At 42.9% G+C, this 14,899-nt stretch overlaps 1 protein-coding gene across 5 annotated transcripts in view; it reads left to right on the top strand.

Annotated features, from left to right (window-relative positions):
* THADA (THADA armadillo repeat containing) overlaps positions 1-14,899 on the top strand; it is a 288,683-nt gene that overhangs the window by 184,206 nt on the left and 89,578 nt on the right. For 3 of the 5 annotated variants that reach the window (XM_073339064.2, XM_073339066.2, XM_073339063.2), the window contains one exon: positions 1,151-1,266. In XM_073339064.2, coding sequence (XP_073195165.2) covers positions 1,151-1,266 — 116 coding nt within the window. Of the gene's footprint in view, positions 1-1,150; positions 1,267-12,367; positions 12,711-14,899 lie in introns of those variants that run through there. The other 2 variants (XM_073339067.2, XM_073339068.2) reach the window with 2 other exon arrangements.

The raw sequence follows: 14,899 nt of genomic DNA, 5'->3' as shown, positions 1-14,899 counted from the left end.
AGTGGTGACAACCTGGAAAGCTCTTGTAGTTTGTTGGTATGTAACTCCCTAAAAGTGGTATTGGGGAAGACTGATTGCATTGCAGCTCTGCTTTCCTGTAAGTAGGAGAGCCCTGCAATAAATATAGGGAAGTAGAGCAGGTTTTTTTTTTTTTCACTTCAGCAGCTGTAGTCAGGGTCCAAGTTTTGAGGGCTTCAGGAAGGATAGTTTGGGACTATCACAGGTTTTGGTGAGGCTGATAATATACAACACTTTTTCCTCCTGTGATAACATTACTACAACAGCTGACATTCGAAGAAAAGAAATACAGTAAAAAGTATCATTTTAATACTGTGAACAAGTCTATTAATAGGCAGAACAATGTTGCAACATTGGGCCCAGAACTTGCAATTAGATATGCACAGGCATGGTGGCTCTAGGAATTCCTCTGTGCCCATTTCATGGCAGGACTGGGGCCTATATCTTTTTTCATAATCCAAGTAAAACAAACATGCAGTTGATAGTATACTAACCAGTTAATTAGAATAATTACTCCAAAAATGAAACTAATTTCTTACACAGTTTTTATGTATGACCTGTAGATTCAAATAAAAGCTAGAATGTTTAACACAAATGTCATTAGTACACATACTATTTCATTGAGGCTAAAGGGTTAAAACAATTTAAAAAGTGATTATACTTATTCTGATTAAGTTGATGAAACGATAGAAGTCTCATTAAGAGGGACTAGTTCTAAGTAATTTCCATTTGTAAAATAAGCATGCATGGATTTGCTGCCACCTCTAGATTGATAGGCTCATTTTGAGTGAATGCAAAACTGCTGGTGTCAAGAAATACGTTTAAATTGTTTTGCTCTTGAAATCAGTTATTAGGTTGTTTACTATATTTCATTAGTTATAAGGTTATTATTATGGGATAATTATCTTTTTATTTTGTATTGTGAAAAGTGCACGTAATAGAAAAGTAGATTGAAAATGTAACTTGCCATTATCCAAAGCTAACCCAGTTTTCTGCATGAACAGTAGAGGGTCATTTTGCTAGTGGCGGTTTTCTTCTATAGGGTTATTTTGAGGAAGGGTGAAAGCTAGGAGCTGAGGAGTCAAAAAATATTTTTACAGCAGTCTGCAACATTTTTTCTTTTTTCATTTAGGTTTTTCACTTGCTGGGGTCCTACTTGGAATCTAAACACCGGCTTAATTCAGACCGTCAGCAGGGGCTAGTTGACATCATCACTTGTATAAAAGCCAAAGTGTGGTTGGCCAAGAGGTATGTTCAAAGATCATATATGCAAGAAGTTATCAAAGACTACTAATAAATACACTGAAGGGTTGAAGGGGGCTGTTTTTGTGTGTTTGTTTTTGCAAGGCTATTGATATAAGTTCTGCAGAAATATTCAGAAATTTGAGTTATATTCATAAAATGTATTCATTCTTTTGGCCTTTTTTTTCCCCAAAAAATAAAGGAAAAAGTGTTAATGTGCTTTTCTCACACATATCACTGTTTTTTGCTTTATCAAGCTTCTTCTCTACATATGAAATAGTTGACTATCAGTTATATACCACAAAAGCTTCAGAAATCCATATGTGAACAGTCGTCTCAAATACTGGATGAGTTTGGCTGTTATGATAAAGTCACAGTAATATATACAGTATGGTCAGGAGCATGACCATACTTTTCCTATTTTCCCTGGTCACTCTCACCCAAGAATGTAGAAAATGTGTCACAGCATGCAAATGATGGATCTTTTGCAGGCTGTGTCCACCCAAACGTCAACAACGCAGGATAATTCTGGACATATTTCTCCAGGTTTGCTGCAGAAGAACGTTGAGGTGGCCAACATGCCACCATTAAGCAAAAAAGAAAATAGCGTGTTATTACAACGTTTCTCTGAGCACATGTGTAATATTAAAAAATTGTACACACATCCTGGTGACCAAAGTCAGTAGAAAGATACCTGCATAACATAAACTAAAAGCGTACCCCACCCTGACAGAAGAGTTGGGCCTTGCACATGTCTTAATTATATATGCATAATATTTTTAATCAGTTTACATGCTCCCATAGTCTCTTTTTAATGGGCCCATTTTGTAAATGAATAACATTAATAAATATGCTAATCTCCTGACTTTCAGGAGAAAATATATTTGTAGGTTTCTGACAGAGGAATTCTCTGAAGCATTTAGACTACGAAATCCAGCTGCCTAATCTGGATGTATGGCCAAACTGCAGTATTTCCTCTATTTCACTTGTACATAAAAAGCCATACTCACATAAAATGACCATATGCATTAATGTAAGCCTGCATCAATAGGTCGTTTTCCTTTGTGTATCTGCTCTACATTCCTTTCTTGATTCATACATTGTAAGTTACAGTGTTAACATAATCTGGATATAAAAGATTTTTCTTTTAAATTAATAGAGCTCTTATTATTTAGACTTGACAGAAGGAATAAGAGTGGGATAACTTTATATGTATTTTTTTAAACTAATAATGTTTTCTGTATATTTTGAATATAGAGCTCTAGAAAACTATGTTAAGTTATACAGTGTTGGTTTAAAACTTTTCAAAACAGGTTTTTATCCATAATTTATTTGCTCATTCTCACTTGATCTGTGTTATTTTATTTACTTAAGGGGCACCGTGAACAGGGTGAAATTTGTTTTTACCTAACTAAAATAATGAAAGTATCTGTGAAACATTTGATAACACAATTTACATGTATTAAACCTAAAAAGAAAAGGGAATGATTGCACTGAAATGGAGACTTTTCTTCTTCAAGTGGTTGTCTCCATGGGTATTCCACTGGAGGGGAGCATGCGGTCTGAGTGCTTGTGACTGAAAGATTTTACACTAGCAGTGCCTGTTGGTCCATGCCTGCGCCCGCTTGTGCTCAGAACTGAGGGCGTAAGAAGAGGCCTGGAATGACTACCTCTCCAGTTTCTCTCTACTGCTTGTGGTCTGAGGTGGAACCCTTGGTATCTGCAGCTTTGCTAACGTACCTGTTTCCAATCAGGTTTTTCTGTACATAGTTTTACCTTTTAGATTGTTTGTTAGTTTTAGTGGTTACATAGTTCTCTGGGAACCCGGGGGGTGTTTCTCCTTTCGTTACCTCTCCACCATTTGGAGTTCTTAGTATGGCTGGAACTAGATCTCCAGCTGCAAGTCTGGTGGAACTGCCCCTGTGTCTTCCCAGTGAGTGACACCCCCCCTCCACCCCCCCATGACTCATGTTTGTTACCTTGGAATAGGGTTACCAACAGTCCTGTATTACAAAGGATGTCCCTTATTTAAATAGAAAATTGCTTGTTCTGTACTAAATCAGTACGGGACACCTTTTATCCCATATTGAAACAGCAGGGGGCCAGTACTCATAGCTGCATCTTTCCATTCCCCTCCCAACCCTGGCCCTTCAGTGTTGTGCAGGAAAAACAGCGTCAGGAGGGGAGTGGAATATGTACCCATGAATACTGGCCCCCTGCTGGACAGGGCCCCCTGCTAACTCCAACCCTTGAGCACAGCCCCATCTACTTTCTCTGCACAGGCTCTCTCTGGCAGGGGAAGTGAATGGGGCTGTGTGCCCTGGAACTGCGCTGATCGTCCAGGATAAGAAAGGGGCTCTCTCTGGCAGGGGGTTCAGCACACCCAGGGTGTAGTCTCCCTGCTCTGAGAGTCTCTGCCAACATCCCCAGCAGGGTGGACAGCACAGCAACAGGCAAAGACCAGCAACTGCAGCTTCTACCTTGGCTCCTGGTGTCCGTGCAGAACCTGAACAGGAGTTGCAGCAGCTGCTGGCCCAGAACCTGAGGCCCTGGATTCTCTGCAGCATCCAGAGCTGACAAGAGAGAAACCCTAGAAAACATGGGGGTGAGGGGAAAGGGTCTTGTCCCCAGAGGTTCAAGTCTAGATTGGGGATATCGGAGGTTTGTCCCGTGTTTTTAAATACAATGTTGGCAAACCTACCTTGAAGAATCCCACTAGTACTAGTTGCTGTTATTTTCCATGTCAAACCCATAAATCCTGTGAATTCTGGGTCTGAAGACACCTGATGGAATGGTCGATAAGGCCTCAGTCAGACCCTGGTTTGTCTGATGCTGTACACTGGCTGAAGGTGCCTCTCCTGGCCAGACGCTGCTTATCTCCGGGCTGTTAGAGACCAGGTCTAAGGATTCTGGCAGGCAGCAGCAGGAGGGTAAGAACAAATGCCCTCATAAAAAGTGGAAGAAATCTCCTCCCAAGACCTCTAAGCGGAGGACTACCTCCCATACACTAGTGAGACTCTGTGCCCTGGTACAGGTGTGTCAGGAGGTTGTGGGGAGCATGGATCTGAATCCCTGGTATTGAGGTCCAAGAGCACCCCAATGGTACCAGCCATGAGAGATAAGGAAGCAATCTCCTGGTACACTGGCAGTACCACACCAGAGTGGGAAGAAGGACTCAGTAGCATCGACATGCACTGCTGGATCTAAGTCAGTATAGTTGGCTGCATGAAGAGCCAGACGCCGCTCCTGCTCCCCAAGTCTTAGACCTGGGTGTACTATTCTTGGGGACCTGGCTCTGTATTCTGACCTGGAATCACCAATACTCTCAGAACTGGAGTTACCTTAGGGAGATATCCACACTGTCAGTGCACCATTTGCCAGTCTTATCTGCCAGCAAAAGCATTACAAAGTGTACAGTACCAACAGTTCCACAGTGGAATCTAAAGATTTTTATTCCTCTGGTGAGCTAAAGGAGTGGTTCTCAACTTGGGGTATGCAGCGGTCTTCCATACAGCTTCCTTACATGAACTCATCTAGATATTTGCCTAGTTTTACCACAGTCGATAAAAAAGGCACTGGCGAAGTCAGTACAGACTAAAATTTAATACAGACAAAATGAGAAGGTAAGCAATTTGTCAGAAATAGTGTGCTGTGACGCTTTTGTATTTTCATTTCTGATTTTCTAAGCAAGTAGTTTTTAAGTGTGGTGAAACTTGTGATACGCAAGACAAAGCAGACTCCTGAAACGGGTACAGTAGTCTGGAAAGGCGGAGGCCTATTGAGCAGCTCCTTGGTCCACTCTGAGATGCGACATTAGCTCTGACAGAGGTTCCAGAGACTGGTAGGCACCCTTGCACTCCTGCAGGATGTTACTGGGTTTGGGAGCAGTGATATTCTCTCCTTGGGCACCATTTCCTGACCCCTACAATCTCACTAGGCGTATTGTGGTTCTTGGGATCCTTACATCTAACTTCTCAACTTCAAAGGATCTGAGCAGGAATTCAGACTGAGGTCACCTTGTACAGAATAGCCTCAACCCCCTTGGGAGTGTTCTGAGGAGGAAGATCAACCTGAACAGATGGGCCCACTCAGTCACCCTGTGGCACACTCATCCTCATCTCCGGACAAGGTGATAGCACAAACTTCACCATTGCCATCCAACAACTACAGACAATTTCACGACCTCCTGAGGAGAATTGCAGAGTCACTCCAGATTCTGCTGGAGGAAGTCCAGGACTCCACTCAAAAATTTCTGGACATCCTCCTGACTGCAGGCCCCTAGCAAGGGGCAGTCAACAAAGCTATACTAGAACCGGACAAGACAGTCTGGTATACCCCAGCCACCAGTGTCCCCACTGCTAAGAGAACAGATTAAAAACTACTTTGTACTGTCTAAGGGAGTGGAATACTTGTTTTCACACCCCACCTCAAACTTCCTGATGGTTCAGGCCATCACTGAATGTAACAGACCACCAATCTAGGTCTGCTCCTTCCAACAAGAATGCTAAAAAATTAGACTTCTTCAGAAGAAAGTTTTTCTCCTCTTCCAGCCTTCAGTTTCACATTGTGAATTATTCTGCATTGATGCCTAAATGTTACTTTATTAACTACAACAAATTGTCTGAGTTCACCAACAAACTTCCATAGGAACTAAGACCTCAATTTCAGGGCATTGTTGATGAGGGTAAATTGATAGCTAGCTCATCCCTCCAATCTTCAGTTAATGCTGCAGATATGGTTTCCTGCTCCCTGATGACTGTGGTTATCATGAGATGGGCTTCACTACTTCGCCCCTTTGGGTTTCCCAAGTAAGTTCAGGCTACTGTGGAGGACCCTCCCCATCAAGGTCAACAATCTGTTTAGTGAAAAACTGATGAATCTGTGTGCACCTTGTGATAAAGTCAGGCTGGACGGCAGGAAGAGGGTGCTAGAAGGCAGATATATATTAGCCCCAGAATGTTAAAGGCCCTCTTTTCTACTAGCTGAGAAGGGGTTACCTCAGGTCAATGAGGGACACCTGATTCCAATTAAGGTCTGCCTGAGGCCTTTAAAAAAACCCTCTTCTGGTGAGAGAAAGAGGGAAGAGAGAGAGGAGCTGCTGCCAGGCTAATGGCAGTAGGGAAATAAGCTTCTCCAGGGTGAGAGGCCACCAGTGAGGAGGCAGTGAAAAGTACCCGCCAGGGGATTTTTTGTTTGAGACTGTTTCCATTTTTGTTTGGTGGAAGAACACCCCTTAGGCCAACTCTTAGGCCTACCCTAAAAGTACGACCAAGGGAACACAGAAGGGGGAAGACAAACCTTACCCTGAGTGGGGTTGATTACCCCAGGCCTGCCATTGCCACAGGAGGAAGCACTAAATCTGGTGAGACAAGGAGGTGCCTTGCCACAACCCCTAAGGATTCCTGTGCAACCCTCCACTCTTGGTTATTTGGAGCATAGCACCTTGGGGGAAGAACTCCAAACTGCCTTCTTATAAACCACAGTCTGCTTCTCAGCCCTTTTACCATCACAGAGTTTGAGCCTCCCAGCACAGCAGACAAAACATCCTGCCATTGTCCTCTCCCCAGTCCTAGACTCCTGCCAAGAGATCATTTTGATAGGACCCTAGAGAGCTGCCAAGTAGTCTCCACTTCTATCAGTACCCCTTTTGGTGGCTATCTGGCCTGTTTCTTTCTGTCATGGTGTCATATCAGACAGATGGGTCCTAGAGATCATCTCCACTGGCTACATGATAGTTTCTTTCCATTGCTTCCACAAAACCCACTTCTTTGTCCCTATTCAGGGACCTCTCTCACAAGAGACTCCTCAGAAAGGGGATAGACTCCCTAATCTAGCTAGGGGCTATAGAACCTATGCCTCCTCAGGTTTTTATTCAGGATATTTCCATGTCTCGAAAAAGAAGGGGCGCTGGAGACCCATTCTGTATCTCAGACAACTGAATGTCTTTGTACGCCATTCAAGGTTGAGGATGACAATCCAAGTATCTATAATCCCCTCCCTAAACAAAGGTGATTGGTTTGCAGCTCTTGATTTGAAGGATGCCTGTTTCACATATAGACATTCATCCAGCCCGCAGAAGATTCCTGCACTTCATGGTGGGTCTAGAACATTATCAGTACAGAGTTCTATAGTCTCTTGACAGCCCCCATAGTTTTCACAAAGGTGCTATCTATGGTAGTAGCATACTTACATCACCAGGGCAGCCCAGTCACTCATAGTGGGAGGTACAGTCATCGGTCCTTTTCCCTTCTCAGCCTCCTTAGGACTTCAAGTAAACAGAAAAGTCCACTTTAGTTCCAGTGTCAATTACAGACTTTATCAGAACTCTGGACTAAATTTCAGTGACAACATACTTACCTGTGGACAGATTCCACATAAGGAGGGATTTCATCTCCTGGCTCTGGTGGAGTCCTCAGGCAATAGTTAGATCCCACCAGGATGTCCTAAGCCCCATGGCTGCCTGCACCTACATGACTCTTTAGCAAGGCTCTGCATCATGCACTTTCAGGCATCGTTATGGACAGTCTACACGCCAAGCGGGGAACCTGGACAAACAAGTCTGTTCCCCTCAGTGACCTGATCATTCACCTAGGGAATGGCAAAGAAGCTGTGTGCGTAGGCGTTCCCTTCATTCTTACCCTCCCACCTGCAAAGATGGCGACTTTGGTTGGCTCCTTACTGGAGAGGGGAGCACATCTGGATGATCATATGGCTCAAGGTTTGTGGTCCCAACAAGAATCCAAGATGCACATCATCTCAGACTGCAAGCAACAGACAAAGCCTGCAAAAGATTCCTTCCTTTCCTCTGGGCCCATAGGTGCTGACTCTGTGGGTGCTCCGGGCTGGAGCACCCACGAGGAAAAATTGGTGGGTGGGCAGCTCCCCTCCCTGCCCGCTGCCTCCGCCTCCTCCCCTGAGTGCGCTGCCTCCCCACTTCTACCCCTAGCTCTCAGCACTTCCCGCCGCGAAACAGCTGTTTCATGGTGGCAAGCGCTGGGGAGGAGGGGGAAGGTGGTGTGCTTGGGGAAGAGACAGGGCCGGGGCAGGGATTTGGGGAAGGAGTCCAATAGGGGCAGGGAGGGGGCGGAGTTGGGGCAGGGGCTTTGGGGAAGGGGTTGGAAAGGGGGTGGGGCAGGGATGGAGTCAGGGCAGGGCCAGAGGTTAGGGGGCGCGAGCACCCACCAGCGCTGGGAAAAGTTGGCGCCTATGTCTGGGCCCTGCACATTCAGATCATGTTAGGCAATAGAATCATAGTTTACTACATAATCAGGGAGGAGTGAGGTCCACCCCTTTCACACGGGGGTAGTCAAACTCTGGAAGTGGTACGTCTGATACCAGATAACTCTGTCAGCAGTGCACCTCCTGGGAATACTGAACACTTTGGCAGACAGACTCAGCAGGCACTTTCACAGGGAACACTAATGGGAACTGCGTTGACTCAGTAGCACAGAACATCTTCTGGGAGTGGGGATTCCCACTGTGGGTCATCTTCATCTCCCAAGAGAACATGAAATACACAGCCTACTGTTCTTAAATAGTTTAGTGTCCCATTTTCTGAAGGGGACACATCCCTAGTTCAGTGGTGAGAGCCGTTAATGTATGCCTTCCCACCCATATCTCTCTTACCTTCAGCCCTGAGGAAAATCAAGTAGAACAACCTATCAGTAATCCTAGTGGCACCCTGATGGCTGAAACAGTTTTGGTTGGTATCATGTCCTAAATCCAGCTGTTTCTGAATCTGCTGAATCAGGAAAAAGGCAAGACCAACCATCCCAACTCAGCATCCTTCCATCTAACAGCTTGGTATTTGAGTGGATGATGAGTTTAGAAAGGTCACGTTAATAATAATAGGAAAATCTCTGTGAGAAAACATTATGCAGCTAAGTAGAAGAGATTGTATGTCTGGTGCCAGCATCATCAGATACCTCCAGAGGACTGAGTTCCCTACCAATTTGGACTATGGCCTTTCCCCAGAGAAGTTGGGCCTATCTCTGAGCTCTCTGAATGTGGATTTAGGAGCAATCAACACCTTCCATTCTTTGGTGGAGAACTGTTCAGTCTTCACCGACACTATGACTTTAAGGATTCCGAAACCTTTATCAGAAGCTTTCGTCTGGTACTGAAACTGATGCAAACATCTTGGCTTCCTGCTACCTTCTTCATCCGTCTATAAAAGTGGTTTTCCTCACTGTGATTATCTCTGCCAGGAGGGTCGGTGAGTTTGGAGCTCTTATGGTGGACCCTCCCTTCACAGTCTTTCATAAAGATAAGGTTTCTTTGAGTGTGTCTACACTGCAGCGCAAGTCTGGGCTCAGATTCAGGATTGAGCCCCAACCCCACTTCCGTCTACACACTAATTTCTCAGGCTTGGACTCAGAGTCCTAGGACCTTGTGAGGGTAGAGGGTTTGAGTCCAAGTCAAGCTGAGGCCCACGTCTCAAGCTCTATCACTTTGCTGTGTAAATGAAGCCCCTCCCCAACCCTCCGACATCTGCCAGAAGTATCCCACAGTACTTCTGGGCCAAGTTCCTTTATCCTCTCTCTCCCAAGAATCACCAATTAACTCCAGGGAAATAGCAGCAACATTCCCCTGGTAGCGCAGCAGCTCTGCAAGTCAGCATTTAACTCTTCTACTTTGTTCTGACCACTGAGCTGCAAAAACACCTGAGGGGGAATCTTCTGCACTTGCAATGGACATCAAGCAAAAGAAGTCTTTTGCAAAGGGCCCTGCTTCATGGTCACGAGAGCACAGCCAGACTTTGGTTAATCTCTAGTATGAGACCAGGACAACAGATTTTAGTTTTGGATTTTAGCAAAAATATTAGGAATGACCACACATACCAGCAAATAGTGAAGAATCTGCCAGTGCTGGAAATTTACCAGACTGTCGACTAGTGCATGGAGTGGATTAAATGGTTCAAAACTGAGTACTGGGAAACCAGGGGCCAGTACCAATTGACACTGCTTGTATAAAATCTTCTAGTTGCAGGTGCACCAACAGTGGAATACCAATAGGGTTCAGACATCTCAAGTAACTTGTTACTGTAACCCCTTTCCCTCTCAGGGCATTTCCTGAGGCTTAGTCGTCTGCCCTAGCATTACCAGGCTGCGCAGCTCCCTCAGCTGTTCATTAGTCCCCAGGAAGTGTCCTGCACCAAAGTCATTGTTACTATTACAAGATGAAAATGGAAAAACAAATAGGCATATGGATTCTTGTTAGTGGTTGACTCGGTTTCAACTGGCATATACAGGGTAGTTCCAGAGAATAAATACTCCATACAGAATTGGCCGGATGGGGAAAATAAGTGTCGCTCCATTGCAGTAAATGAGTGAGGTTCTGGCTTTTTTTCTCTCTCTTAATCTATCTAATCCTTCTACTTTGTATGGTCCCTGTCACTATAGTACTCTAGCACCTCCCAAATATTTAAAAATAACAGTAACAGTCCCTTTGCAAATGTTTCCAGTAATATCATATGATTAGAGCTGGGCAAAATTTTTTGCTTTTTTGCCTGTAATGCAGTTTGGGTCAACTCGAAACTATTCGTAAATTTGACAGGTTTGCGGCTCTGGGCACTATTGCTTTGGCTCATTCCTTAAGTACTTTAAGGTGAATTTCATCAGGTTCTGCTGAACTAAATACATGTAACTTATCTAAATATTGTTTAAGCAGTTCTTTCCCTATTTTGCCCTGAGATCTTTCCCCCTTGTGTTTAATATTCCTTATGGTCACAATTAACCTTTTAGTGAAGAGTTAAGCAACAAAACTCATCTCAAAATATCGAAATCCTCTGTGAAACAGAATTATCTTTCACTGCATAGGTCTAGTCCCATATGTATGTCCTAGAAAGGGAGAGAAGCAGAGTACAGCAAAGAATTACCCGTTTTTGTCTTTTAATTCTAAGTATAAAAAAACTTGTAATATCTCAGATACCACAGTGTGGTGACTCTTGGCAAACATGATATTTTGTGGCAACCAGTACTTATTTGCAATGGGTAGAAAAGCTAAAAATCATGGGGAAATAACATTTAAACATTCTTTAGTCTTGTATTATCGCCAGTAGTTTCACATTCTGATGTGATTTAAAATTAATTTGTCCTTTCTGTACTCATTCCGCATGGTTTCTAGCAACTTGAGTTAAAATACACACTTCCACTGTGCTCTGGTGCCATTCTTCTTGAGAGCCTCAAGCACTTATGATTCTGGATGAAAAGAGTGGGTCTCAAAATTATGAGACCAAAGTGTGCTGTTACCTAGCAACAGCATTTAGATGCATGAGCTAATTCCTGCTCCAGATATACTTAGCTGTCAGAAGGACTGTCCTTTTTTTCTTTTGGGGGCTGCAGACAGCAGTATTATTTTCTAAACACTTAATTTATCAGCGTAAAAGAGACTGAAGCATTATTGCATAAATACTGTAGCACTGTAATTTTATTTTTTCAGGCAAAGGCATGTCTTTAGGGAACAAAATAAGGTTTTTTCCCTCTCATTGCCCCTAGTAAGCTGATTTTTTCCCAGTATGTCTTAGAAAACTTCAGGGTTTTCAGCTGGAATTTTCAGCCTATTATTAAAACAAACTTAATGGGAGTTTTTTCTTTGTGCTCTTTGCTGCTAAGGCATCAAGGGAGGAAGCGCACATATATTTCACCTCATTTAAGCTGTGGCTTCTAATCTTTCCCTCTATTTTCTTTCTTTCTTTCTTTCTTTCTTTCTTTCTTTCTTTCTTTCTTTCTTTCTTTCTTTCTTTCTTTCTTTCTTTCTTTCTTTCTTTCTTTCTTTCTTTCTTTCTTTCTTTAAAAAAAAAAGATACTTTTCAAACAGCTAAATCTTTATCACTACCCTTTTTGGACAAATATTAAAAGTAGGGGGGTTTATTTTTCAGGTTGAGTGAATTTGATGCTTATTTTCTATCCTTCCTATTTTCAACATTTTTGTGAAGGTGATCTTTTTTAAAGTTTTCCTCCATTTTGTTCTTATAGTTTACATTTCATTCATTGCAGCATTTTTTCTTTTTCTAAAAAAGATTATGTTATGCCTTTCCCTCAAGTGCCACAAACAGCAAAATAACATTCTTTTACTTTAACATTTGTTAAAATTATATATTTCCTAGTGTCGGAAACACAGAATATTTGAAGAGAACAAGAAATGTGAAAATCTTCTTGCTGAAGAGCTAAGGTTATGGAAAAATATTCTGGTGAAAAGCAGGCAGAAATAATCAATATTTCAAGCTGAACCTTTGAAAGAGTTGCTGAAGATCAAAGCTCTTTCATATGGGAGAAACCAGTAAAAATAGTTTTTGCTTAACTGCGTGCCAATGGGTTAAAAGACCAACAGTAGGTGCCTTCTACTTTATAAATATAGAAAGTTATAAGTACAATCTGGAGCTATTAATTTAAATAGAAGCCCATGGAAATATCTGTCTTGTTTCACTTGTGGCCTTTGGCAAGGCAGAATATTGCTGTTGGAAGATTTGTGAAATGTTCACTGCCCAAATTTGCTATGGGATGCAGTGTCTCCAAGTGTCTTTAGTTAATTTTCTTAGTTCTTCTTAAGGGAGGAGAATGAAGTGTCTTTTAGTTCTTGTAAACATCTACAGTATATGTTCAATCTTTCTTACACATCAGTACATTACATCGCACCACAAAGGTAGTGTATCAGTTCCTAGCTAAAATCTTCTTCCTTGCCCATTTTCTGACCAAGTAATCCCCCTCTTCAAAATCCTCTGTTGCCCCTCCCTCTTCCACTGCATCAAAATCATGCTCCTTATCATTTTTATAAGTCCTGTATGACTTTGCCCTCTCCCCACTTACTTGCCTTTGTCTCATTTCATTTTTCTGCTTCTGTAATAAAAGCTCTTCCCTTTTATGTCTGAGACACCTAGCACATATTAAAATATACATGTATAACTTTCTTGTCCAGGATATGTTTCATCCAATAGTGCAAAATTCACAGCAGGCACAAAATCTGTACAATAACTATGTTCTTAGGCATAGCTCCTCTCTTGTACCCAGCATATATAAGAATGTTATTTTGCAACATATCAAATTATGTGCCAAATTAATCTCTGATTTTAACTGTATAAAAATAAATGGATTTTCACCTGGGATGAATTTGACCTCATGAATTTTTATAAGTCACTAAGGGGAACTGCATATGTTTCTCCTGAAGGGAATGAAAAACATACAACAGAATTGTGGCCCTGACAGAGAACAAGGCCGTGACAACACACACCCACCCCACCATCTGGTCCAATTCATCAAAGACAACTCAAAACACTACATCTCCAATAAAAAAAAAAAAATTCTAATGGAAAAAAGAGAAAACTGAAAACTCAGAAAGCTCTCAATGGCGTCACAATAAAAAGAGTTTTTGCAGCTTTTCCTGAAGCAGTAGTAGGTTCCATGATGTTTCCAGAAAAGAAAGCACACAAAAAAAAGTGCATGATAGCAGCAGCAAAATACTGGTGATGGCACACAAACTGCAACCAACACATTGAAGAATTTTTACGTTGGGGAAACAACTTTCTCTGATGCACAGTTAACAGCTTTCACGTATGGGGAAAATCAAGCAAAGGGACCTTATAGAATCATAGAATATCAGGTTTGGAAGGGACCTCAGGAAGTCATCTAGTCCAACCCCCTGCTCAAAGCAGGACCAATCCCCAGCTAACTCATCCCAGCCAGGGCTTTATCAAGCCTGACCTTAAAAATATCTAAGGAAGGACATTCCACCACCTCCCTAGGTAATGCATGCCAGTGTTTCACCACCCTCCTAGTGAAAAAGTTTTTCCTAATATCCAACCTAAACCTCCCACACTGCAACTTGAGACCATTACTCTTTGTTCTGTCATCAGCTACCACTGAGAACAGTCTAGATCCATCCTCTTTGGAACCCCCTTTCAGGTAGTTGAAAGCACCTATCAAATCCCCCCTCATTCTTCTCTTCTGCAGACTAAACAATCCCAGTTCCCTCAGCCTCTCCTCATAAGTCATGTGTTCCAGTCCCCTAATCATTTTTGTTGCCCTCCGCTGGACTCTTTCCAATTTTTCCACATCCTTCTTGTAGTGTGGGGCCCAAAACTGGACACAGTACTCCAGATGAGGCCTCACCAATGTCAAATAGAGGGGAACGATCACGTCCCTTGATCTGCTGGCAATGCCCCTACTTATACATCCCAAAATGCCATTGGCCATTCGTTGACTTCCATGATTCGACGGTCTCTACCCAGGCCTTTTCCTTCCACGGGGAGGATGGACAAGAAGACCACTTGCACCTCAAACTCCTTTATCCTTCTTCCGAGAGCCACGTAGTCTGCAGTGATCCGCTCAAGGTCATTCTTGGCAGTATCATTGGTGCCTATGTGGAGAAGCAGGAAGGGGTAGCGATCCGAGGGCTTGATGAGTCTCGGCAGTCTCTCCGTCACATCGTAAATCCTAGCTCCTGGCAAGCAGCAGACTGCAAGCAGCAGTTGCTCCAAGAAGGTTCCACCATGGCAGTAAATGGCCACATCTGTACACTGTTACTTGATGTGTTGTATTTGTGTGCTGACATTCTTGAGTTTCCAGGCACCAAACAAAAATTCTTTGTGTTGGCTCCATATTTCATCTAGGCAGTGACACTTGATATTTCCGAATGCACTGCT

This window comes from Lepidochelys kempii, chromosome 3 (genome assembly GCF_965140285.1).
Source record: "Lepidochelys kempii isolate rLepKem1 chromosome 3, rLepKem1.hap1, whole genome shotgun sequence".
NCBI lineage: Eukaryota > Metazoa > Chordata > Testudines > Cheloniidae > Lepidochelys > Lepidochelys kempii.
Note: the sequence above shows the minus strand (reverse complement) of the source record. Positions and strands in the feature narration are given on the sequence as shown.